Source organism: Mus musculus, chromosome 16, assembly GCF_000001635.26.
Source record: "Mus musculus strain C57BL/6J chromosome 16, GRCm38.p6 C57BL/6J".
NCBI lineage: Eukaryota > Metazoa > Chordata > Mammalia > Rodentia > Muridae > Mus > Mus musculus.
This window is the reverse complement of record NC_000082.6, coordinates 79,039,542-79,064,613: the sequence shown is the minus strand read 5'-3', so window position 1 is coordinate 79,064,613 and position 25,072 is coordinate 79,039,542. Positions and strand designations below refer to the sequence as shown.

Genomic DNA, 25,072 nt, shown 5'->3' with positions numbered 1-25,072 from the left:
TATAGGTAACATCAAGAGAGCCAAAGTTACTTTTCTTTCTAGTTATGGCCCCTAATCTAGTCTTCCAAGCACTGAAACATATAATCTTACAGGCCTCTAGTAAAACAATGTATCCATTTTAGTAAGTGCTTTATTCCCACCTATTTATTTAACATACTATCAAATGTTGTGCCTTTTGAGATTTGGAACATAGGAGTATATCAATTAAATTACTTGATTGATAAGTAGTATTAAATTCTAAGTATTATGTGATTTGGGTTTAATAAATATTATTTCCATTTTTATTGTATTAAATGGAAATATTCTCCCATTTGAGAATATCACTGATATTTATACTATGTTTTGGACATTAACCTTTCTATTTGTCTCTCAATGATATATGATTATTTTAATCGGAACCATTTTTAAAGGTCTAGTTTAGGTGTTTATGTATTCACCAACTCTATCTATAAATGGACTCAAGCAAGGTTTAGCTTGGTATATTAATACAAATATTGATTTTTATAGAGCATACAAACTCTCAGAATTTATTTTATAGTTTTATGCCCCAGCAGATGGCAGTACAGTGTTTCTTTTCATGCTAGGAACACCAGTGGATGTCTCTACTCATTGCACATACCAGAAGCAATAATAGTACTCACTGGGGGAAAAGCAAAAGACATGAGATTGGAAAGAAAATGTGGTGTGGGAGTCTAGGTAGAGCTGGAAGGGAATTGGCAATACAAATGATCAAAGTATATTACATACTTTCATGATAATTTCAAAGAATAAATAAAGAGTAAAAGTATTGGTAAAAGTTAGAAAAAATAAAACAAAATGTTATAGAGTTAAATTTTTCAAAACCCTTTAAGCATCACTGTTACTCTAATCGCAAACTGGAATGTTCACATTTCCACATCGTTCTGAAAAACAAAATATATATTATCTTGTAGGCATATAAGAATATGTCTTATTCTTAGGATTGAACTTAAAATTTCAAAGTGAATTTCTAGAAGTATCTGTGTCCTGGAATGTCTCTATACCATACCCATGGAAGCCAGGCAGCTAAAGGATAAACAGACTGAGAGCTAGACAATGGACCCTCCTGGGCAGACAGGGTATGATCTAGCACCCTAGAGGGATGTGTTTGTATTGGATGCCCTAAAAAATGGCTGAGACAAAAAGTAGAGGGTTATGGAGCAGAAAGAGTCAAAGGGTTTCTCCAATTTTATTACATAGTACACTTGCAAATAGACATTTTATCTCATTTCAAAATGTCTTTCTTTGATACATTTTCCTATGCATAATGTATAAACTTTATGAAATCCAGTGTTTTCAAATAATAGTTTTGTGAGTACATGAAGTTTCTACTACATGGTATGATAATTCCAATGCATTATTGCAAATAACTCAACCTTGTTCAAGGTATAAATTTAGGGAATTACATACTTTTCTATTGCCATGATATGACACCATGACCAAAGCAAATCTTCATGGCAGCCATAGCACTGGGGTAGTGGCTGAGAGCTTGCAATCTGATCTTAAAATATGGGACAGAGAGAGAGGCAGAGAGTGCTAACTGGGAATAGCTTTTGTATGTTACCTTCTATACTATGGCTTTGTGTACAAAGAAAAAAGAACAGCTAATATTTACCATGTGGACCGAAGTGAAGGCAGAATTAACATATGTTTGATACATAGATTTTAAAGGACACGACTTTTAAAAATAAATAATATACTTGCAAAAGACAATGAATATTTGCATCCTAAAATAAAACACAGACTCTGTTTTTTTGAAAGAGATATGGAACAAGATTTCTTATGAAGCAGTGATCATAATCAAAATATTGTATTGTGTACATATAAAAATGATCAAAGAATAGATGTAGATATCATGTTTCAAACAACAACAAAAAAGAAATGTCAAAGCTGATCCCTTATGACACATTCTCTTCAACAGTGTCACAACTTCTAATTCTTTCTATGGAGTTCCAACAACTGAAGATGAAGTATTCAAATATATGAACTTACAGGGGTAGAGGGTCAGCCTCACTCAAATTACCAAGAGGCTAAGTGATTAAACTATACGTTTACAGAAATAAGATGAGCAGCATCAACATTCACATTTAACATTAGTAAAACATATATATTTTTACTAGAATTTAAAGTGCTTTTAAACTTTTAGGAATGACTGATTCATCCAAGGAAATAAATATTTCTTTTTGCAAAATGAATTACACCAATCCATTAAGAGTCTAAAGTGGGAAAAAACACAAAAGAAACATTCAGCCATTGTGTACATTGTGTGTAGCTAACCAATCAGAAATTTACTCTCCTAAAGCTTACGATCTGAATCTGTTTTTAAGGCCATGTCTCAATAGAGTGCCAGCCTGGTTCACGGCCCTGTGCTCATGCTTGGAACTGTGTAGCAACTGATTTGTTTTGTGATGGAGAAGTGAACTGTCCAGATGGTTCAGATGAAGACACTGGGCTATGTGGTAAGATGGACCACTCACTGACTTTCACCCTTCTTCATCCTTTCTCCTCCCTGACAACACACACACACACACACACACACACACACACACACACACACACAAAACACAACACACACACACACACACACAAAACACAACACACACACACACACACACAAAACACAACACACACACACACATATACACAACACACAGCACAACACACTTGCAAGCAAACACACTGCAAAACACATGTGTAAGCACACACATGCACAAACTCCTGCACATGTATTACATCTCAGCTAGCTGAAACCAGTGATTTTTTTCAATAACCATATGCATAACTTAATACAGAACCTAAAATATATATATATATATATTATTTTAAAACTTAATTGCATAATACTCGGTGCAATTAATTTTACGCCATTGCATTTGAGAACACTGTGGGGAATTCTATGATCAGTGCTACATCATTCAGGTAAGCGGGGAATCTCGTTTTCTTCATCTCACTTTGTCTTAAGCACTCTGATTGTAAGGTCCAAGCACTAATAATGTGTTTTCATAATATTTTCACATTCATATAATATCACTGTCCTTACCCCTTTCTGATGGAAGCAAATTAGTGAGCATTATCCACTGTTCTTCATTGCTTCTAATTTCCCTCTTGCAGCTCTATAAATAATACAGTTGTAACAACCTAAGGGCTTCTGAACAAAAACCGCTGTTTTGTTCTGTGTTCTGTCTGTTCTTATTTTAATTGCATCATTAGTAAACACTTAAATAACACATTCACTACACCAAAGACTAATGTAGATAATCTAAATGGAATCTCTCTCTGATTGATAGTTCACCTTAGTTTGGTTGCATTTACCAAAGCTGACCAGTAAAAATCTAGTCAAATAATGTTCTTCCACGTGCAATCTATCACCATGTAAGTGTGAATTCAGATTGTTAGCAATGAAAAGAACCATTAACTTAAGGCTAACATATAACTGAAGTTTTTGAAACTTTAATGGGAATCCTGAATGAAGCCTGATTTGGTGTGATCCATAATCACCTTTTTTATTTCTGCCTTTTTGAGAGACTCTGACTTTGAGGTCACTGTTAGGATGCCCCTGACAAAGGCTCCTGGGTGCTGGGGTAGCAGACCCACTGTGGAATATCATCAACCCTCATAAAGTTGATTGTGAACACAGCTCCTGGGTGTTCTAAGTCTTTAATTTCCTTGTCTGTGACAACTGTGTTCTCATATTCTTTGACATTAGTTAAAGATAAAGTTTTGAATAAGGAACTAATTTAGAAAAATCACCTATCCACTAGGTCCATGCTTCCTAAGACAGGTCCTGGGTCTGTTATCCAACAACAACTCAAAACAGCACTTAACACTTTTTTTTCCACTGAAAATTCCCAAATCAAGTGTTCTTGGATAAATTTCAAACACACAGAATTGAACTATGTACTTTGAAATGCAGTTGCCATGTATTGGGGTAAAAAGTACAGTCTATGGAATATTTTAAATCTATTTTATATAACTATGTTACTCATACAGGAGGATGGCGAATGTTACATGTATTTATTCCTGGCATTTTCCAAAACCTTTTCCCAGATAACATGATCCAAGTGTGCCATCAAGAAGAAACACTGGCAATGCTGATTTCTGTTTCAAAAACAATAATCCATATCAAAATTAGATATATAGCTTTAAACCTACATACAAATGATCCACAACCTTAAATATAGGAAGTGATATAACAACACTAGGCAAATCGAATAATTTGAAAATGTGTCTCGCTTACTCTTTGGTCCTAACCAAATTTGCTTATTTACTGAATTCTCTTTCTCTTTCAAAATAAGTTGATAACAACTCATAGCAAAAACATAATAATCATATGATTAATAATAGGAGGATGATACATTGACTCCAAATAAGGTTTAAAGTAATAAATTATTTTTCTTTTTTTATTACTTATTTATTTATTTTTTATTAGATATTTTCTTTATATACATTTCAAATGCTATCCCAAAAGTTCCCTATACCCTCCCCCCGCCCTGCTGCCCTACCACCCACTCCCACTTCTTGGCCCTGTCATTCCCCTGTACTGGGGCATATAAAGTTTACAATACCAAGGGGCCTCTCTTCCCAGTGATTGCCGACTAGGCCATCTTCTGATACATATGCAGCTAGACATACGAGCTCCAGGGTACTGGTTAGTTCATATTGTGGTTCCACCTATAGGGTTGCAGATCCCTTCAGCTCCTTGGGTGCTTTCTCTAGCTTCTCCATTGGGGGCCCTGTATTCCATCCTACAGATAACTATGAGCATCCAATAAATTATTTTTCTAAGTCACAAGATGAGTCTCAGTATCTAAATTAAATGTCTACCTTTGCTTTAAACACATGAATTTTTTTCGGTGGCTTTATATTTATTAAAGCTTAAGGTCATCCAGCTGTCAAGTGACTCTTGAGTTTTGTGTGCTTATAATCTCTGTTCCCCTTTATGTACTATAAATTTAGCATTGCATTCATTTCTGAATGATAGTTTCAAATCATTGTTTAGACAAGGTAGCAGAAAAATCAATCAAACGAACTAGCTTCAGCAGCAGGTGTTTCATAGCACAGGTGGTCTTATTCATTTTAATCAGCGGTGGTGGTGAGCCCCGAGCCCTAGACAGCCCTTCAACACCAGCTCCAAAGTTTAGCAGCAGGACACCATCCGAAAGCCCCAATGCATCAATCCATACTCAGAGAAAAGAATGTATAAGCTAATTTAAGCATTTTCTCTGTGAAACACTGACCTTTGCTCTCTTGCTTATTTATTGATTTTACCCCAGCTGCAGTTTCTGATTCTAGTTTGTGTTATTAATAGTCATATTAATGACTGCTTCCGTAAGGAGTTTCTGTATTTAGTCTATGGCTATTTAGGTTTGTACAACTTATAGCTGATTGTAGCTAAAGTAAGATTTCTTTAAATTGTGTTCCTCTTCTGCTTAGTATTGGATCAGCAAGAAAGTTTACTCTCTAGCTGACCTGTGTGGAGAAACCTTGCTGAATCACAGCTCTTACGCCAAGGTTCAGGGCTGTTTCAAAGTTGGCAAGTGTTCTTATAACTTGCACGCACGAACTCGTGCACACAGTACTGTTTGCTGTGTCTGAACAGATCATGTTTAATTTCTCTAACCTACAGAAATCAACACGGGAAGACAGAACTGGTAAATATTGAGCCAGCAGAGGGAGCGCGTTGGCCAGCCCCAAGCTCAAGCCACTGAGACTATTTCATGAATGCAGGCAACATGTCTGTGGCTAACAGGGTGGCTGCTGTCATTTGCAGATTGACTTACGTCCCACTCAGAATTTGTGGTAGTGTTCTTTTAGGAGGCTCTCAGAAGGTCACAGAATCACAATTCTAAACACTGTTATTATTCAGAGTTGAGATATATTTGTAATTCTTTTTTAATCCTGAGAACCTATCCTGCTTCATTGTGAAGTTTAAACTGCCTTTTTCAAAGACATCCTGTAAAAAATAATGATGCTATCTACTCAGGGTTTTCTTTTTTCTTTTTTCTTTTTGACATAATATTTTTGGTATCTTGACCATTGTTATTGCAAACTGTTTAATACTGTTGTAATTTTAAATGCCTTCGGGGATATTCTGTACTTTTGTTTATTTTAGGAACTAGCAGGGTCCATTTACAGATTATTTACTGACAATAAAAATGTGAAGATTCATAGAAAACTAGACAGGCTAGATACCATGACACAAAACCCTAGCCACTTAAGATGACAATAGCCCTCTTAATTAAGTCACAGATATTTACCTAATGATTAGAGGTGCCAGATTCTTGGCTGTCTTAATTGGCTCCTTCATAAATTGTTCATGGGCAAGAAGATATTTGGAAACAAACACAAGTTAATTCTAGAAATAGCTGATTAAGCAACTCATCCCCATGACTCCTTGACTGCAGGATATCTGAGGACGTACAGAGAGTCACGTGTTCCTGGACGACCAGCCAAGGGCTTCAACAAACACAGACTAATCTCAATCTTGTGTAAAATTACACATTAAATCATACAGCATGACCCTGTTGATTCCTTTACTCTAGAGCTATATCAAAAACAAATCTGAAGGACAGCTCAGTTTCATCAATCAGCATAGTAAACAGCGATGGAAAATATTTAAAGTGTTCTGTTTCCTCGTCTTTTTATTTCACCGTCTCTTCTTTTCATGCTAATACTGACATGACTTGTCAAGAACAAAAGATGGCAAAAGATGGAAATTTTTAATTTACTTTTGCTTGTTTGGTGTACATTGTCACGGGGAAATGCAGATAGAAGCCTCTAGAAAAAGAAGGCCTGCTGCGAATATTATTTATGAACAATTGGGTGGATTAATTCAAAGACTACATAGAGCTAACACTACCTGACCTATTCACGCAGCCACAGCTTGTGATGGAAGATTTTTGTTGACTGGAGATTCTGGGGTTTTCCAAGCTGATCGTTATCCAAGGCCAGATGAATCAGGTGTTGTTTGCCGATGGATCATCCGGTAAGAGATCATCGTCATGACCGGCTCTTGGGTCTGAAAATCTGCTAACATTACAGTTTTTCCTTTTCTATAGTATGTTTAAAATAATTATAGTTTTCATTAACAAACAATTGACTGTCTCAAGTTTCTCTTTCAAGCTTAACCTTAAAAACTACTCTGTACCAAGAAAAGCTATGTGTCTGAGAAATGGCAGTGGTATACTGGGATCTAAACTATTGCCTCAAAACAAATTTTAGACATCATGCTCCAACTTCATTTAGTTAGTCAAATAAACCATTTAATATTTCTCCTTTTAAAAGCATTTGCTATATTTAGAGATGAATTTACCACATAGCATGCCTGCCCCCAACCCCATGGATCAAAGTATGAGTAAATACAGTGAATTTTATTCAAATTTAGAGGACAGATTAAATAGAGATAAAATGTTCAATGTGCCAGTAAAATACTGGGAACAATAAGTTTAACCACTTTGAAATGTATAACTGCACTTAGCATCTTGCCAGTGTTCCATAATGTGGACAGAAGAGATGGGTCCTGTGTTATCATTTCTCAATTCATCACATTCACGATGTTCCCATAAATGTGAACAAATCTCTTTCACCTCAAATTCCCACATCTATTTTGTTCAGAATCTATAACTATGGGATCAAAGTCATTATATAATACAATAATGAGCAAAACCTCTTTAGCATATATCAAGTGTCCTTTGGTATGGTTAGTTAAGAGAAAAATATGCAATGTGTGAATATTGCATTTGGAAAAGTATCTATTTCCTATAAGACATTCAGAAGCAAACAAAAATGCCTGAATACTATAGCATAGGACTCTAGTTTCTATTAACCATATTTCCATGGAAATAAATGCTTCGCTATTTCTTTCATTATTTTGATATATTTAAAATTATTTCTTGTATTTTTGAAGTTATTTTAATTAAAATATAATTACATCACTCTTCCTTTTTCTCCATCCTATCCCTCCCATCTCCTCACTCATGACGTCTCAATTGGACGCCACTTTTTCTATGATCATTATTGTCACAGAATAAAACTGAGTTCATTTTTGTTGTTTGTGTTGTTGTGCAAAGGCTTACCACCCTGAATTGGATAACCAATGAGAGGTTTAAAATAGAAGAAGGGTTATTCCCCATCTCATAGATGTACCTGTGTTTCTCTTTACTGTGAGTTAGAGCTTCTGGTCCAAAATGTAGCAAAGAACCAAATGGGATTGTTCTTCTCCTCTGTTCCCTGGTTCTTCCTCCAAAAGGCAGAGGTCAATAAACAAACAGCTCCAAGCATGCTTCTCTTATGTTCATATGAAATATAACGTCAAACCCACATCAGATGAAGAATTCACTATGTCTTGTCTTCAGATACCAAGGGTTTAACTAAAAGATCAGATTTTTCTTTTTTCTTTTCTTTCTTTCTTCCTTCCTTTCTTTCTTCCTTTCTTTTTCTTTTCTTTTTTTTTTCATCTTTTAAATATTTTTACAATATTTGTCTTCTTCATTATTGGCTCTAGCTTCCCCATTGGTCTTACTGTAGCTAGGTAAACTCAACATTTTTCTGAACTGCCCTAGCAGCCCCTAAATTAACTACGCAGCCACAACCATCAGCCTTGCCTCTCTCCTCCTCTTAGTCTGGGCTGGGCTCCTGTATGCCAACTCCATATTTGCCTATATCATATTCCTGCAGTGAGCAAGCAAGTCTGAGCAAATATCCATATCCGAATACTGAGCCATATCGACATGCTGAGAGCCATATCCACATACTGAGCCATATCCATATACTGAGCCATATACACATACTTTTGCAGCCTTCTAAATTTATTACTGCAACATAATAACCCCATTAAACTGAATATTTGCAATCCACCCATCTGCTTTTTGCTATGAACTATTACTGAAAGTTATCCTGACAGTGTTCAATTTGTGACCATGGAAGAATGTATACAAATATTAGAGAATACAAGAATGATTCAACAAATTGGACTTTGAATCACAAATTTCTGATAAACAAAACAGCAAATATGTATCTAATATTATCACTAATATAATAAGGTTATAGGCAACATAATCCACATAAATTAGAAATCAGAATTGTTTAAATGCTCACGGTTTGCAGATTCTATGTCATCACTAACAAAATACTGATGGTAATTTTACATAAGTAAATAGCATTATTTTTCACAAATAATGAAAAAACCGATAAAATAGAATAGATATGTAGACATGTATTGTCACTGCTCTTGACAATAATGTCTTAGGTATGACATAGCACAAGCAATGTAAGCAAATTGGTAAATAAAATCACCTTCAAATTAACAACTTCCAAAAAGCAAAGGAAACATTAAAATTGTAGAAACACAGATAAATTATTTTCTAATAATCTACAATTCTAGTGAATAAACGTCTAAAATCATAAAGAATTTCTATAGAAACACCTTAGAAAATAATAACAATCTGAATAAAAATGAAAAAGGTTGGGGCAGTTAAGCACATTTTCTATTCCTTCAACAAACCTGGGTCTGAGTCCCAGAAAGGACAAGGCACCTTACAACTATCTGTAACTCCAGTTCCCAGGCACTAGGCTCACAGGTGTGCATGCAGGAAAATCATTCATACACATAAAAGGTTTTTCAATTGAATTAATGTGTGTCTTCATGATATTTACCAAAAGAATGTGGATAAAAGGTTTAATTAAACATCAACCCAATGAGATAGAAATGGACAAGTATATGACAAATTTTAAATGTTCCAAGTAAAAAAATGATCACCACTAAGAGCATTTACCAAAAGCAGATGGTAAGACCTCTGTATAAAATAACAAAATAAGTGTTAGCATAAAGGGGAAAATGGGAACTTTTGTTTATTAGTAGTAGAAATATAATGTGGTGAGTGGTGCCTCTGTTATACAAATACTGTATAGTTTATTTTTTAACCTGCGATCCAGTTCAGGTTATTAATACAAAAGGTTAGAATCAGGATCTCAAGAGATACTGTTATTCCCTGAACATATCAGCAGTTCTCACAATGGTCTGTATGTGGAATGCAAATATTGTAGAACATCTTTATTCAGCATAGAAAATGGTTGCCCATCACTTATTCATGATTGCAACTTGAGAGTTAAATATGAGATATGCTAGAAATAAGGGAACCATGCAAGAAAAATCCTGCATAATTCCAATTAAATGACTTACTTAAAATGGCTAAATTCCTAGAATAATGTTACTGGGCTGGAAGGGGCAGAACCTTGGAAAGAATTTGTTTAATAGATGCTGAATTTCAGTTGTGCTAGATGAAAAAGTCGTAAGTGTGTATGTTCTGATAGTAGTCAACAGGATTGTATTTTGTGGTTAAATTAGTCAGATGGCTTATCCGATCTGTTTTGTATCACAAGAATGGAAAATACAAATTGCAGGATGCATTGAGATTTATCACAACTGAAGAACTTTTATCTTTTTTTTTAATTTAGTGTAAACCAAGGACTTTCCATTAGAATGAACTTTGGATCTTTTATTCCACATTATACAGATGTGTTAGATATCTATGAAGGTATAGGACCTAGCAAAATTTTAAGAGGTAAGTTAAAACAAATGAGGAATTGATTATCAGAATTAAAATAAATGGGAAGCTTGGTGAGTGGTAATGTTTCTCTTTCAATGTTTGATGAGAATGTTAACTTGACATTTAGTTTACTAAAAGAAATATGGCCTTCCCTGTCAAAATTAGGACATGAATGCTGTACGTTGTCTTCTTGCAGTAAAAGTAGATTTTTAAGTCATGTAAATTAGTGTATCTGTAAATATGTTATTTGTTCTTTAAATGTTGATGCCCTGTTTACTACAATCAAATCAACCCTAAAGATTACATTCTCTTTATTCATGATACTGAGTAGGTTACAAACTCAGAATCTCTTATCATATTTTCAAGCATGTCCTCAGTCTTTCCTGAAGTAATAAAAAATAATAATAATAAAAACAACAATAATAAAATGAGTGGCATAGGACCTTCCATAGGAGGGATCTCAGTAACAAAGATGTGTAAAAGATGTCACTGTGTCAGAACAATTTGTCATTAGAGCGGAAGCAGAGATAGAGTCCTGAAAAAGTAGGAAATCAACTGGTGGTCTACACCTGACCTATGTACTTCATTTTACTGGTTCTAAATTGCAAACCCCTGTTATCACAGAGAGTGAACTTAGAGGGAAAATTCCATATGGAAATTAAATATGGATAAAAAAAAACACAACATTGAGCCAAATATATATAGTAGCCAGCTTTCCTCAGAACTGAGGGAAAATAGAGAGAGGAGACAAAGTTTCTAATAATTCCTGGTAGTCAGCATAATAATTTTACCTTTGATTTATATGAATGACGAAAATGATTCTGAAATAGTTAAATGGTTTTGGTTGATTTCTTAATGATATATATCTAAGCATATCCCAAAGATACATATAGTATAGCATATTATTGATCTAATATTGCATTAGATAATCCGTATAAACTTTGCTTTTAAATTTTATTTATTTTTTTATTAGATATTTTCTTTATATACATTTCAAATGCTATCCCAAAAGTTCCCTATACCCTCCTTCCACCCTGTTCCCCTACCCACCCACTCCCGCTTCTTGGCCCTGTCATTCCCCTGTACTGGGGCATATAAAGTTTGTAATACCAAGGGGCCTCTCTTCCCTGTAATGGCCATCTAGGTCATCTTCTGCTACATATGCAGCTAGAGATATGAGCTCTGGGGGTACTGGTTAGTTCATATTGTTCCACCTATAGGGTTGCAGACTCCTTCAGCTCCTTGGGTTCTTTCTCTAGTTTCTCCATTGGGGGCTGATTATGGGATGGATCCCCAGGTGGGGTAGTCTCTGGATAGTCCATCCTTTCATCTTAGCTCCAAACTTTGTCTCTGTAAGTCCTTTCATGGATATTTTGTTCCCTATTCTAAAAAGGAATGAAGTATCCACCCATTGGTCTTCCCTCTTCTTGATTTTCTTGTGTTTCAAAATTGTATCTTGGGTGTTCTATGTTCCTGGGCTAATATACAACCACTCTGGAAGTCAGTCTGGAGGTTCCTCAGAAAATTAGACATTAATACTACCAGAATATCCAGCAATTCCTCTCCTGAGCATATACCCAGAAGAAGTTCCAAATGGTAAGAAGAACACATGCCCCACTATGTTCATAGCAGCCTTATTTATAATAGCCAGAAGCTGGAAAGAACCCAGATGTCCCTCAACAGAAGAATGGATACAGAAAATGTGGTACATTTACACAATGGAATACTACTCAGCTATTAAAAACAATGGATTTATGAAATTCCTGGACTAGTGGATATATCTGGAGGATATCATCCTTAGTGAGGTAACCCAATCAGAAAAGAAGTCATTAGATATGCATTCATTGATAAGTGGATATTAGCTGTATAAACTTTCTAATTTAACATTGTCAATAAGCTTGAAAAATGCATATCACTAAAGAATATAGTCACATAAAGGGGAGCAACCTAAGTTCAGAGAGGGTTACAGGCAGAAGTCACCTCATAGCTTTCTACCTTTAAATATTGTGAAGTTGCACGCTGTGTTTGTTCTTTTTTTTCCCATTTTTAATTAGGTATTTAGCTCATTTACATTTCCAATGCTATACCAAAAGTCCCAGATACCCACCCACCCCCACTCCCCTACCCACCCACACCCCCTTTTTGGCCCTGGCATTCCCCTGTACTGGGGCATATAAAGTTTGCAAGTCCAATGGGCCTCTCTTTCCAGTGATGGCCGACTAGGCCATCTTTTGATACATATGCAGCTAGAGTCAAGAGCTCCAGGGTACTGGTTAGTTCATAATGTTGTTCCACCTATAGGGTTGCAGATCCCTTTAGCTCCTTGGCTACTTTCTCTAGCTCCTCCATTGGGAGCCCTATGATCCATCCATTAGCTGACTGTGAGCATCCACTTCTGTGTTTGCTAGGCCCCGGCATAGTCTCACAAGAGACAGCTACATCTGGGTCCTTTCAATAAAATCTTGCTAGTGTATGCAATGGTGTCAGCGTTTGGATGCTGATTATGGGGTGGATCCCTGGATATGGCAGTCTCTACATGGTCCATCCTTTCATCTCAGCTCCAAACTTTGTCTCTGTAACTCCTTCCATGGGTGTTTTGTTCCCAATTCTAAGGAGGGGCATAGTGTCCACACTTCAGTCTTCATTCTTCTTGAGTTTCATGTGTTTAGCAAATTGTATCTTATATCTTGGGTATCCTAGGTTTGGGGCTAATATCCACTTATCAGTGAGTACATATTGTGTGAGTTTATTTGTGAATGTGTTACCTCACTCAGGATGATGCCCTCCAGGTCCATCCATTTGGCTAGGAATTTCATAAATTCATTCTTTTTAATAGCTGAGTAGTACTCCATTGTGTAGATGTACCACATTTTCTGTATCCATTCCTCTGTTGAGGGGCATCTGGGTTCTTTCCAGCTTCTGGCTATCATAAATAAGGCTGCTATGAACATAGTGGAGCATGTGTCCTTCTTACCAGTTGGGGCATCTTCTGGATATATGCCCAGGAGAGGTATTGCTGGATCCTCCGGTAGTACTATGTCCAATTTTCTGAGGAACTGCCAGACTGATTTCCAGAGTTGTTGTACAAGCCTGCAATCCCACCAACAATGGAGGAGTGTACCTCTTTCTCCACATCCATGCCAGCATCTGCTGTCACCTGAATTTTTGATCTTAGCCATTCTGACTGGTGTGAGGTGAAATCTCAGGGTTGTTTTGATTTGCATTTCCCTGATGATTAAGGATGTTGAACATTTTTTCAGGTGTTTCTCTGCCATTCGGTATTCTTCAGGTGAGAATTCTTTGTTCAGTTCTGAGCCCCATTTTTTAATGGGGTTATTTGATTTTCTGAAGTCCACCTTCTTGAGTTCTTTATATATGTTGGATATTAGTCCCCTATCTGATTTAGGATAGGTAAAGATCCTTTCCCAATCTGTTGGTGGTCTTTTTGTCTTACTGACGGTGTCTTTTGCCTTGCAGAAACTTTGGAGTTTCATTAGGTCCCATTTGTCAATTCTCGATCTTACAGCACAAGCCATTGCTGTTCTGTTCAGGAATTTTTCCCCTGTGCCCATATCTTCAAGGCTTTTCCCCACTTTCTCCTCTATAAGTTTCAGTGTCTCTGGTTTTATGTGAAGTTCCTTGATCCACTTAGATTTGACCTTAGTACAAGGAGATAAGTATGGATCGATTCGCATTCTTCTACACGATAACAACCAGTTGTGCCAGCACCAATTGTTGAAAATGCTGTCTTTCTTCCACTGGATGGTTTTAGCTCCCTTGTCGAAGATCAAGTGACCATAGGTGTGTGGGTTCATTTCTGGGTCTTCAATTCTATTCCATTGGTCTACTTGTCTGTCTCTATACCAGTACCATGCAGTTTTTATCACAATTGCTCTGTAGTAAAGCTTTAGGTCAGGCATGGTGATTCCACCAGAGGTTCTTTTATCCTTGAGAAGAGTTTTTGCTATCCTAGGTTTTTTGTTATTCCAGGTGAATTTGCAAATTGCTCCTTCTAATTCGTTGAATTGAGTTGGAATTTTGATGGGTGTTTGTTCTTAAAGCCCAAGCCAGCCATCATAATGAGAATGCCTACAACACCTGAGATCACATGCTCACATTTCACTCCATCGAATACAACGATCAGCTGATAGGTTGTTTCTGTAGCTTAAGATTGCAGTTTTCAAAATAAAGATAGAAAAAACACAGATGGTTAAATATGGTGACCCAATTAAGTATCAAGAGCTGAAAGGACCTAGATATAGCTGTCTCTTGTGAGACTATGCTGGGGCCTAGCAAACACAGAAGTGGATGCTCACAGTCAGCTATTGGATGGATCACGGGGCCCCCAATGGAGGAGCTAGAGAAAGTATCCAAGGAGCTAAAGGGATCTGCAACCCTATAGGTGGAACAACAATGTGAACTACCCAGTACCCCCCAGAGCCCGTGTCTCTAGCTGCATATGTATCAGAAGATATCCTAGTCGGCCATCACTGGAAAGAGAGGCCCATTGGTCATGCAAACTTTATCTGCCTCAGTACAGGGGAATTCCAAGGCCAAGAAGTGGGAGTCGGTGGGTGGGGGAGTGGGTGGGGGAGCCTGTGGGGGACTTTTGGGATAACATTGGAAATGTAAATTAAATAGATACCTAATTAAAAAAAATACCCTATGGGGGAAAAAAAAGTCCAATATGTCATTGGTATATATTTGCTAGAATCACCACTAACAGTGTATAAATCAGTGTTTCAGTCTTCTCAATAAATGCATTCCAATTGGTATAAACTATAGAAAAACATATCATGCTGATGATAAAATACATTTTTCTGCCAGGCGTGGTGGCACACGCCTTTAATCCCATCCCAGCACTTGGGAGGCTGAGGCAGGCAGATTTCTAAGTTTGAGGCCAGCCTGGTCTACAGAGTGAGTTTCAGGACAGCCAGGGCTACTCAGAGAAACCCTGTCTTGAAAAACAAACAAACAAACAAACAAAAATATATTTTTCTGTAGATGCACAGTTTTCATCTTCTTTAACGCTTACCTATTATTTTTAAGTGTATTGCAATTAAACAATAAGCAAACCTTGAAATAGTTATGCATGCTGATGTCAATAATACAATAGTAATAATAATATTACACAAATGTTTCAAATTAAAACTATATCAATCTTAAAAGAAAAAAATTATGTCATTTAAAATTAAAACACTCACTTTTAACACCAACAAGGCTGCTAATATTTAGCATATATACAGAATTATAAAATCTCAGGATTACTTTGTTTCTTTTTTTATTCGATATTTTATTATTTACATTTCAAATGTTATCCTTTTCCCAATCCTCCCCCCCCCAGAAAACCCTTATCCCACTAAATCACCTCCTGCTTCTATGAGGGTGTACCCCCATCCACCCACCCACTCCTGCCTCCCTTTCCTCCCATTCTCCTACACTGGTGCATCAAGCCTTCATGGGACCAAGGGCTTCTCCTCCCATTGATGCCCAACAAGGCCATTCTCTGCTACATATGCAGCTAGAGCCATGGATTCCTCCATGTGTACTCCTTGGTTGGTGGTTTAGACCCTGAGAACTCTGGTTGGAGGATATTGCAGTTCTGCTTATGAGGTTGCAAAACCCTTCAGCTCCTTCAGTCCTTTAACTCCTCCATTGGGGTCCCCGTGATCAGTCCAATGGTTGACTGCGAGCATCCACCTCTGTATTTGTCAGGCACTGGCAGAGCCTCTCAGGAGACAGTCATATCAGGCTCCTGTCAGAATGCACTTCTTGGCATCCACAACAGTATCTGGGTTTGGGGACTTTATATGGGATGGATCTCCAGGTGGGGCAGTCTCTGGATGGCCTTTACTTCAGTCTCTGCTCCACACTGTGTCTCAGTATTTTCTCCCGTTAGTATTTTGTTATCACTTTAAAGGAGGATGGAAGCACCCACACTTTGGTTTTCCTTCTTCTTGAGTTTCATGTGGTCTATGAATTTTATCTTGTGTATTTCCACCTTAGGGCTAATATCCACTTGTCAGTGACTTCATAGCATGTGTGTTTTGTGATTAGGTTACCTCCCTCAGGATGATATTTTCTAGTTCCATCCATTTGCCTAAGAATTTAATGAAATCATTGTTTTTCATCACTTACTAGTACTCCATTGTGTAAATGTACCACTTTTCTATATCCATTCCTCTGTTGAGTTCTTTCCAGTTTCTATCTATTATAAATAAGGCTACTATGAATGAAGTGGAGTATGTGTCCTTGTTATATGTTGGAGAATTTTCTGTATATATGCTGAATAGTGGTATAGCTGGGTCCTCAGGTAATACTGTGTTCAATTTTCTAAGGAACCACCAGACTTATTTCCAGAGTGGTTGTACAAGCTTGCAATCTCACCAACAACGAAGGAGTGTTCCTCTTTCATCACATCCTCTCCTGCATCTTCTCTCACCTGAGTTTTTGATCTTAGCCATTCTGACTGGTGTGAGATAGAATCTCAGGATTGTTTTGATTTGCATTTTTCTGATGACTAAAGATGTTGAGCAACAATTCTTTAGGGGCTTCATGACCATTGGAGTTTCCTCATTTGAGAATTCTTTGTTTATCTCCATACCCCATTTTTAATAGGGTTATTTGGTTATCTGCGGTCTAATTTCTGGAGTTCTTTGTATATATTGGACATTAGCCCTCTATCGGATGTAGAATTGGTAAAGATCTTTTCCGAATACGTTGGTTGCCATTTTGTCCTATTGACAGTGTTTTTTGCCTTACAGAAGCTTTGCAATTTTATGAGGTCCCATTTGTCAATTCTTGATCTTAGAGTATCAGTTATTGGTGTTCAGTTCAGGAAATTTTCCCCTGTGTCCATGTGTTCGATGTGCTTCCCCACTTTCTCCTCTATAAGTTTCAGGTTATCTGGTTTTATGTGGAGGTCCTTGATCCACTTGCACTTGAGCTTTGTACAAGGAGATAAGAGTAGGTTGATCTGCATTTTTCTACATGATGACTGCCAGTTGAACCAGCACCATTTGTTAAAAATGCTGTCTTTTTTTCCACTGGATAGTTTTAGCTCTTTTGTCAAATATCAAGTGACAAATATGTGTGTGTGTGTGTGTATTCATTTCTGGGACTTCAATTCTATTCCATTGATATTCCTGCCTGTACCAATACCATACAGTTTTTATCACTATTGCTCTGTAATACAGCTTGAGGTCAGGCATAGTGATTCTCCCACAGGCTCTTTTGTTAAGAAAAGTATTTGCTATCCTGGGTTTTTTGTTATTCCAAATGAATTTGCAAATTGCTCTTTCTAACACTATGAAGAATTTATTTGGAATTTTGATGTGGATTGCATTAAATCTGTAGATTGCTTTCTGCAGGATAGCCATTTTTACTATATTAATCCTGCCAATTCATAAGCATGGGAGTTCTTTCCATCTTCTGAAATATTCTTCAATTTCTTTCTTCAGAGACTTGAAGTTCTTATCATACAGATCTTTCACTTGCTTAGTTAGAGTCACCACCAATGTATTTTATATCATTTGTGACTATTGTGAAGGGTGTTGTTTCCTTAATTTCTTTCTCATCCTGTTTATCCTTTCAGTAGAGGAAGGCTACTGATTTATTTGAGTTAATTTTATATCCAGCCACTTTGCTGAAGTTGTTTATCAGGCTTAGGAGTTGTCTTGTGGGATTTTTGGAGTCACTTAAGTATACTGTCATATAATCTGTAAATAGTGGTATTTTTCACTTCTTCCTTTCCAATTTGTATCCCTTTGATCTTCTTTTGCTGTGTAATTGCTCTGGCTAGGACTTCAAGTATTTTATTGAATAGGTAGGAAAGAGTGGTCAGCCTTGTCTAGTACCTAATTTTAGTGGAATTGCTTCAAGTTTCTCTCCATTTAGTTTGGTGTTGGCTACTGGGATTGCTGTATATTTCTTTCACTATGTTTAGGTATGGGCCTTGAATGCCTGATCTTTCCAAGACTTTTATCATGAATGGGTGTTGGATTTTGTCAAATGCTTTCTCAGCATGTAGTGAGATTATCATGTTTTTTTTTCCTTTGAGTTTGTTTATATAATGCATTGTGTTGATGAATTTCCATATATTAAACCATCCCTGCATTCCTGGGGTAAAGCCTACTTGATTATGGTGGATGATTTCATGTGTTCTTAGATTCAGTTTGCAAGAATTTTACTGTATATTTTTGCATCGATATTCATAAGGGAAATTGGTCTGAAGTTCTCTTTCTTTGTTGGGTCTTTGTGTAGATCGGGTATAAGCATAATTGTGACTTCATTGAATGAATTAGGTAGTGTTCCTTTTGTTTCTATTTTGTGGAATAGTTTGAAGAGAATTGTTATTAGGTCTTCTTTGAAGATCTGGTAGAATTCTGTAGTAAAACCATCTGGTCTTGGGCTTTTTTTTATTGGAGACTTTTAATGACTGCTGCTATTTCTTTAGGGGTTATGGGACTGTTTAGATCATTTATCTGATCCTAATTTAACTTTGATACTTGGTGTCTGCCTAGAAAATTGTCCTTTTCATCCATATTTTCTAGTTTTGTTGAGTACAATCTTTTGTAGTAGGATCTGATGTTTTTTTTTTTTTTAATTTCCTCAGTTTCTGTTGTTATGTCTCCCCTTTCATTTCTGATTTTTTTAATGTGGATACTGTCTCTTGTGCCCTCTGGTAAGTCTGGCTAAGGGTTTATCTATTTTGTTGATTTTCTCAAAGAACCAGATCCTCATTTGGTTGATTCTTTGTATAGTTCTTTTTGTTTCCACTTAGTTGATTTCAGCCCTGAGTTTGATTTTTTTCCTGCCATCTACTGCTCTTGGGTATAGTTGCTTTTTTATGATCTAGAGCTTTCAAGTATTACTCAAGATTTGTTTATTTAAACAAACTAAAAGCCTAATATTCTGATACTATGATAATACACTACAAAATCAGGATATCAGCAGTATAATCTTAACTATACATTTTATGAAATCACAGCTAATAACTATTTCAATTTATAGGCATATGTTTTCAAAACTGATTTTACATCTTTTGTTTGAGAGATGTTCACTAGATATCTTTAATTGAATTCTAATTTAAAATGTATAGCTGAAATGCTATTATTATTTTATCATTTTGGAAAATGGATGAATTCCTTACTTAAACCTGGAAAAATATCTAAAGAAATTATAAAGAAATAAAATATTCCGCCCTTCCGCTCGACTCGAGCCCCGGGCTACCTTGCCAGCAGAGTCTTGCCCAACACCCGCAAGGGCCCACACGGGACCCCCCACGGGATCCTAAGACCTCTGGTGAGTGGAACACAGCGCCTGCCCCAATCCAATCTCGCAGAACCTGAGACTGCTGTACATAGGGAAGCAGGCTACCTGGGGTGATCTGGGGCACAAACCCCTTCCGCTCCACTCGAGCCCCGGGCTACCTTGCCAGCGGAGTCTCCTGACACCTGCAAGGGCCCACACAAGATTCCACACGAAATCCTAAGACCTCTAGTGAGTGGAACACAACTTCTGCCAGGAGTCTGGTTCGAACACCAGATATCTGGGTACCTGCCCTGCAAGAAGAGAGCTTGCCTGCAGAGAATACTCTGCCCACTGAAACTAAGGAGAGTGCTACCCTCCAGGTCTGCTTATAGAGGCTAACAGAGTCACCTGAAGAACAAGCTCTTAACAGTGACAACTAAAACAGCTAGCTTCAGAGATTACCAGATGGCGAAAGGCAAACGTAAGAATCCTACTAACAAAAATCAAGACCACTCACCATCATCAGAACGCAGCACTCCCACCCCACCTAGTCCTGGGCACCCCAACACAACCGAAAATCTAGACCCAGATTTAAAAACATTTCTCATGATGATGATAGAGGACATCAAGAAGGACTTTCATAAGTCACTTAAAGAATTACAGGAGAGCACTGCTAAAGAGTTACAGGCCCTTATAGAAAAGCAGGAAAACACAGCCAAACAGGTAGAAATCATTAAAGAAAAACAGGAAAACACATCCAAACAGGTGATGGAAATGAACAAAACCATACTAGAACTAAAAGGGGAAGTAGACACAATAAAAAAAACCCAAAGCGAGGCAACGCTGGAGATAGAAACCCTAGGAAAGAGATCTGGAACCATAGATGCGAGCATCAGCAACAGAATACAAGAAATGGAAGAGAGAATCTCAGGTGCAGAAGATTCCATAGAGAACATCGACACAACAGTCAAAGAAAATACAAAATGCAAAAGGATCCTAACTCAAAACATCCAGGTAATCCAGGACACAATGAGAAGACCAAACCTACGGATAATAGGAATTGATGAGAATGAAGACTTTCAACTTAAACGGCCAGCTAATATCTTCAACAAAATAATAGAAGAAAACTTCCCAAACATAAAAAAAGAGATGCCCATGATCATACAAGAAGCCTACAGAACTCCAAATAGACTGGACCAGAAAAGAAATTCCTCCCGACACATAATAATCAGAACAACAAATGCACTAAATAAAGATAAAATATTAAAAGCAGTAAGGGAGAAAGGTCAAGTAACATATAAAGGAAGGCCTATCAGAATTACACCAGACTTTTCACCAGAGACTATGAAAGCCAGAAGAGCCTGGACAGATGTTATACAGACACTAAGAGAACACAAATGCCAGCCCAGGCTACTATACCCGGCCAAACTCTCAATTACCATAGATGGAGAAACCAAAGTATTCCACGACAAAAACAAATTCACACAATATCTTTCCACGAATCCAGCCCTTCAAAGGATAATAACAGAAAAGAAGCAATACAAGCACGGAAATCACGCCCTAGAACAACCAAGAAAGTAATCATTCAACAAACCAAAAAGAAGACAGCCACAAGAACAGAATGCCAACTCTAACAACAAAAATAAAAGGAAGCAACAATTACTTTTCCTTAATATCTCTTAATATCAATGGACTCAATTCCCCAATAAAAAGACATAGACTAACAGACTGGCTACACAAACAGGACCCAACATTCTGCTGCTTACAGGAAACCCATCTCAGGGAAAAAGACAGACACTACCTCAGAGTGAAAGGCTGGAAAACAATTTTCCAAGCAAATGGACTGAAGAAACAAGCTGGAGTAGCCATTTTAGTATCGGATAAAATCGACTTCCAACCCAAAGTTATCAAAAAAGACAAGGAGGGACACTTCATACTCATCAAAGGTAAAATCCACGAAGAGGAACTCTCAATTCTGAATATCTACGCACCAAATGCAAGGGCAGCCACATTCATTAGAGACACTTTAGTAAAGCTCAAAGCATACATTGCACCTCACACAATAATAGTGGGAGACTTCAACACACCACTTTCTTCAAAGGACAGATCGTGGTAACAGAAACTAAACAGGGACACAGTGAAACTAACAGAAGTTATGAAACAAATGGACCTGACAGATATCTACAGAACATTTTATCCTAAAACAAAAGGATATACCTTCTTCTCAGCACCTCACGGGACCTTCTCCAAAATTGACCATATAATTGGTCACAAAACAGGCCTCAATAGATACAAAAATATTGAAATTGTCCCATGTATCCTATCAGACCACCATGGCCTAAGACTGATCTTCAATAACAACATAAATAATGGAAAGCCAACATTCACGTGGAAACTGAATAACACTCTTCTCAATGATACCTTGGTCAAGGAAGGAATAAAGAAAGAAATTAAAGACTTTTTATAGTTTAATGAAAATGAAGCCACAACGTACCCAAACCTATGGGACACAATGAAAGCATTTCTAAGAGGGAAACTCATAGCTCTGAGTGCCTCCAAGAAGAAACGGGAGACAGCACATACTAGCAGCTTGACAACACATCTAAAAGCCCTAGAAAAAAAGGAAGCAAATTCACCCAAGAGGAGTAGACGGCAGGAAATAATCAAACTCAGGGGTGAAATCAACCAAGTGGAAACAAGAAGAACTATTCAAAGAATTAACCAAACGAGGAGTTGGTTCTTTGAGAAAATCAACAAGATAGATAAACCCTTAGCTAGACTCACTAAAGGGCACAGGGACAAAATCCTAATTAACAAAATCAGAAATGAAAAGGGAGACATAACAACAGATCCTGAAGAAATCCAAAACACCATCAGATCCTTCTACAAAAGGCTATACTCAACAAAACTGGAAAACCTGGACGAAATGGACAAATTTCTGGACAGATACCAGGTACCAAAGTTGAATCAGGATCAAGTTGACCATCTAAACAGTCCCATATCACCTAAAGAAATAGAAGCAGTTATTAATAGTCTCCCAACCAAAAAAAGCCCAGGACCAGATGGGTTTAGTGCAGAGTTCTATCAGACCTTCAAAGAAGATCTAATTCCAATTCTGCACAAACTATTTCACAAAATAGAAGTAGAAGGTACTCTACCCAACTCATTTTATGAAGCCACTATTACTCTGATACCTAAACCACAGAAAGACCCAACAAAGATAGAGAACTTCAGACCAATTTCTCTTATGAATATCGATGCAAAAATACTCAATAAAATTCTCGCTAACCGAATCCAAGAACACATTAAAGCAATCATCCATCCTGACCAAGTAGGTTTTATTCGAGGGATGCAGGGATGGTTTAATATACGAAAATCCATCAATGTAATCCATTATATAAACAAAATCAAAGACAAAAACCACATGATCATCTCGTTAGATGCAGAAAAAGCATTTGACAAGATCCAACACCCATTCATGATAAAAGTGTTGGAAAGATCAGGAATACAAGGCCCATACCTAAACATGATAAAAGCAATCTACAGCAAACCAGTAGCCAACATCAAAGTAAATGGAGAGAAGCTGGAAGCAATCCCACTAAAATCAGGGACTAGACAAGGCTGCCCACTTTCTCCCTACCTTTTCAACATAGTACTTGAAGTATTAGCCAGAGCAATTCGACAACAAAAGGAGATCAAGGGGATACAAATTGGAAAAGAGGAAGTCAAAATATCACTTTTTGCAGATGATATGATAGTATATATAAGTGACCCTAAAAATTCTACCAGAGAACTCCTAAACCTGATAAACAGCTTCGGTGAAGTAGCTGGATATAAAATAAACTCAAACAAGTCAATGGCCTTTCTCTATACAAAGAATAAACAGGCTGAGAAAGAAATTAGGGAAACAACACCCTTCTCAATAGTCACAAATAATATAAAATATCTTGGCATGACTCTAACTAAGGAAGTGAAAGATCTGTATGATAAAAACTTCAAATCTCTGAAGAAAGAAATTAAGGGGGCTGGTGAGATGGCTCAGCAGGTAAGAGCACCCGACTGCTCTTCCGAAGGTCCGGAGTTCAAATCCCAGCAACCACATGGTGGCTCACAACCATCCGTAACGAGATCTGACTCCCTCTTCTGGAGTGTCTGAAGACAGCTACAGTGGACTTACTTAATTAATAAATAAATCTTAAAAAAAAAAAAAAGAAATTAAGGAAGATCTCAGAAGATGGAAAGATCTCCCAACTCATGGATTGGCAGGATCAACATTGTAAAAATGGCTATCTTGCCAAAAGCAATCTACAGATTCATTGCAATCCCCATCAAAATTCCAACTCAATTCTTCAACGAATTGGAAGGAGCAATTTGCAAATTTGTCTGGAATAACAAAAAACCTAGGATATCAAAAAGTCTTCTCAAGGATAAAAGAACTTCTGGCAGAATCACCATGCCAGACCTAAAGCTTTACTACAGAGCAATTGTGATAAAAACTGCATGGTACTGGTATAGAGACAGACAAGTAGACCAATGGAATAGAATTGAAGACCCAGAAATGAACCCACACACCTATGGTCACTTGATCTTCGACAAGGGAGCTAAAACCATCCAGTGGAAGAAAGACAGCATTTTCAACAATTGGTGCTGGCACAACTGGTTGTTATCGTGTAGAAGAATGCGAATCGATCCATACTTATCTCCTTGTACTAAGGACAAATCTAAGTGGATCAAGGAACTTCACATAAAACCAGAGACACTGAAACTTATAGAGGAGAAAGTGGGGAAAAGCCTTGAAGATATGGGCACAGGGGAAAAATTCCTGAACAGAACAGCAATGGCTTGTGCTGTAAGATCGAGAATTGACAAATGGGACCTAATGAAACTCCAAAGTTTCTGCAAGGCAAAAGACACCGTCAGTAAGACAAAAAGACCACCAACAGATTGGGAAAGGATCTTTACCTATCCTAAATCAGATAGGGGACTAATATCCAACATATATAAAGAACTCAAGAAGGTGGACTTCAGAAAATCAAATAACCCCATTAAAAAATGGGGCTCAGAACTGAACAAAGAATTCTCACCTGAGGAATACCGAATGGCAGAGAAACACCTGAAAAAATGTTCAACATCCTTAATCATCAGGGAAATGCAAATCAAAACAACCCTGAGATTCCACCTCACACCAGTCAGAATGGCTAAGATCAAAAATTCAGGTGACAGAAGATGCTGGCGTGGATGTGGAGAAAGAGGAA

The 25,072-nt window shown here is 37.2% G+C and overlaps 1 protein-coding gene across 2 annotated transcripts in view; it reads left to right on the top strand.

Moving 5' to 3' along the window:
• The window catches only part of Tmprss15 (transmembrane protease, serine 15), a 138,090-nt gene that overhangs the window by 26,484 nt on the left and 86,534 nt on the right, over positions 1-25,072 (top strand). For both annotated transcript variants that reach the window (NM_178855.4, NM_008941.3), the window contains 3 exons: positions 2,346-2,477; positions 6,895-7,003; positions 10,474-10,580. In NM_178855.4, coding sequence (NP_849186.2) covers positions 2,346-2,477; positions 6,895-7,003; positions 10,474-10,580 — 348 coding nt within the window. The remainder of the gene's footprint in view (positions 1-2,345; positions 2,478-6,894; positions 7,004-10,473; positions 10,581-25,072) is intronic.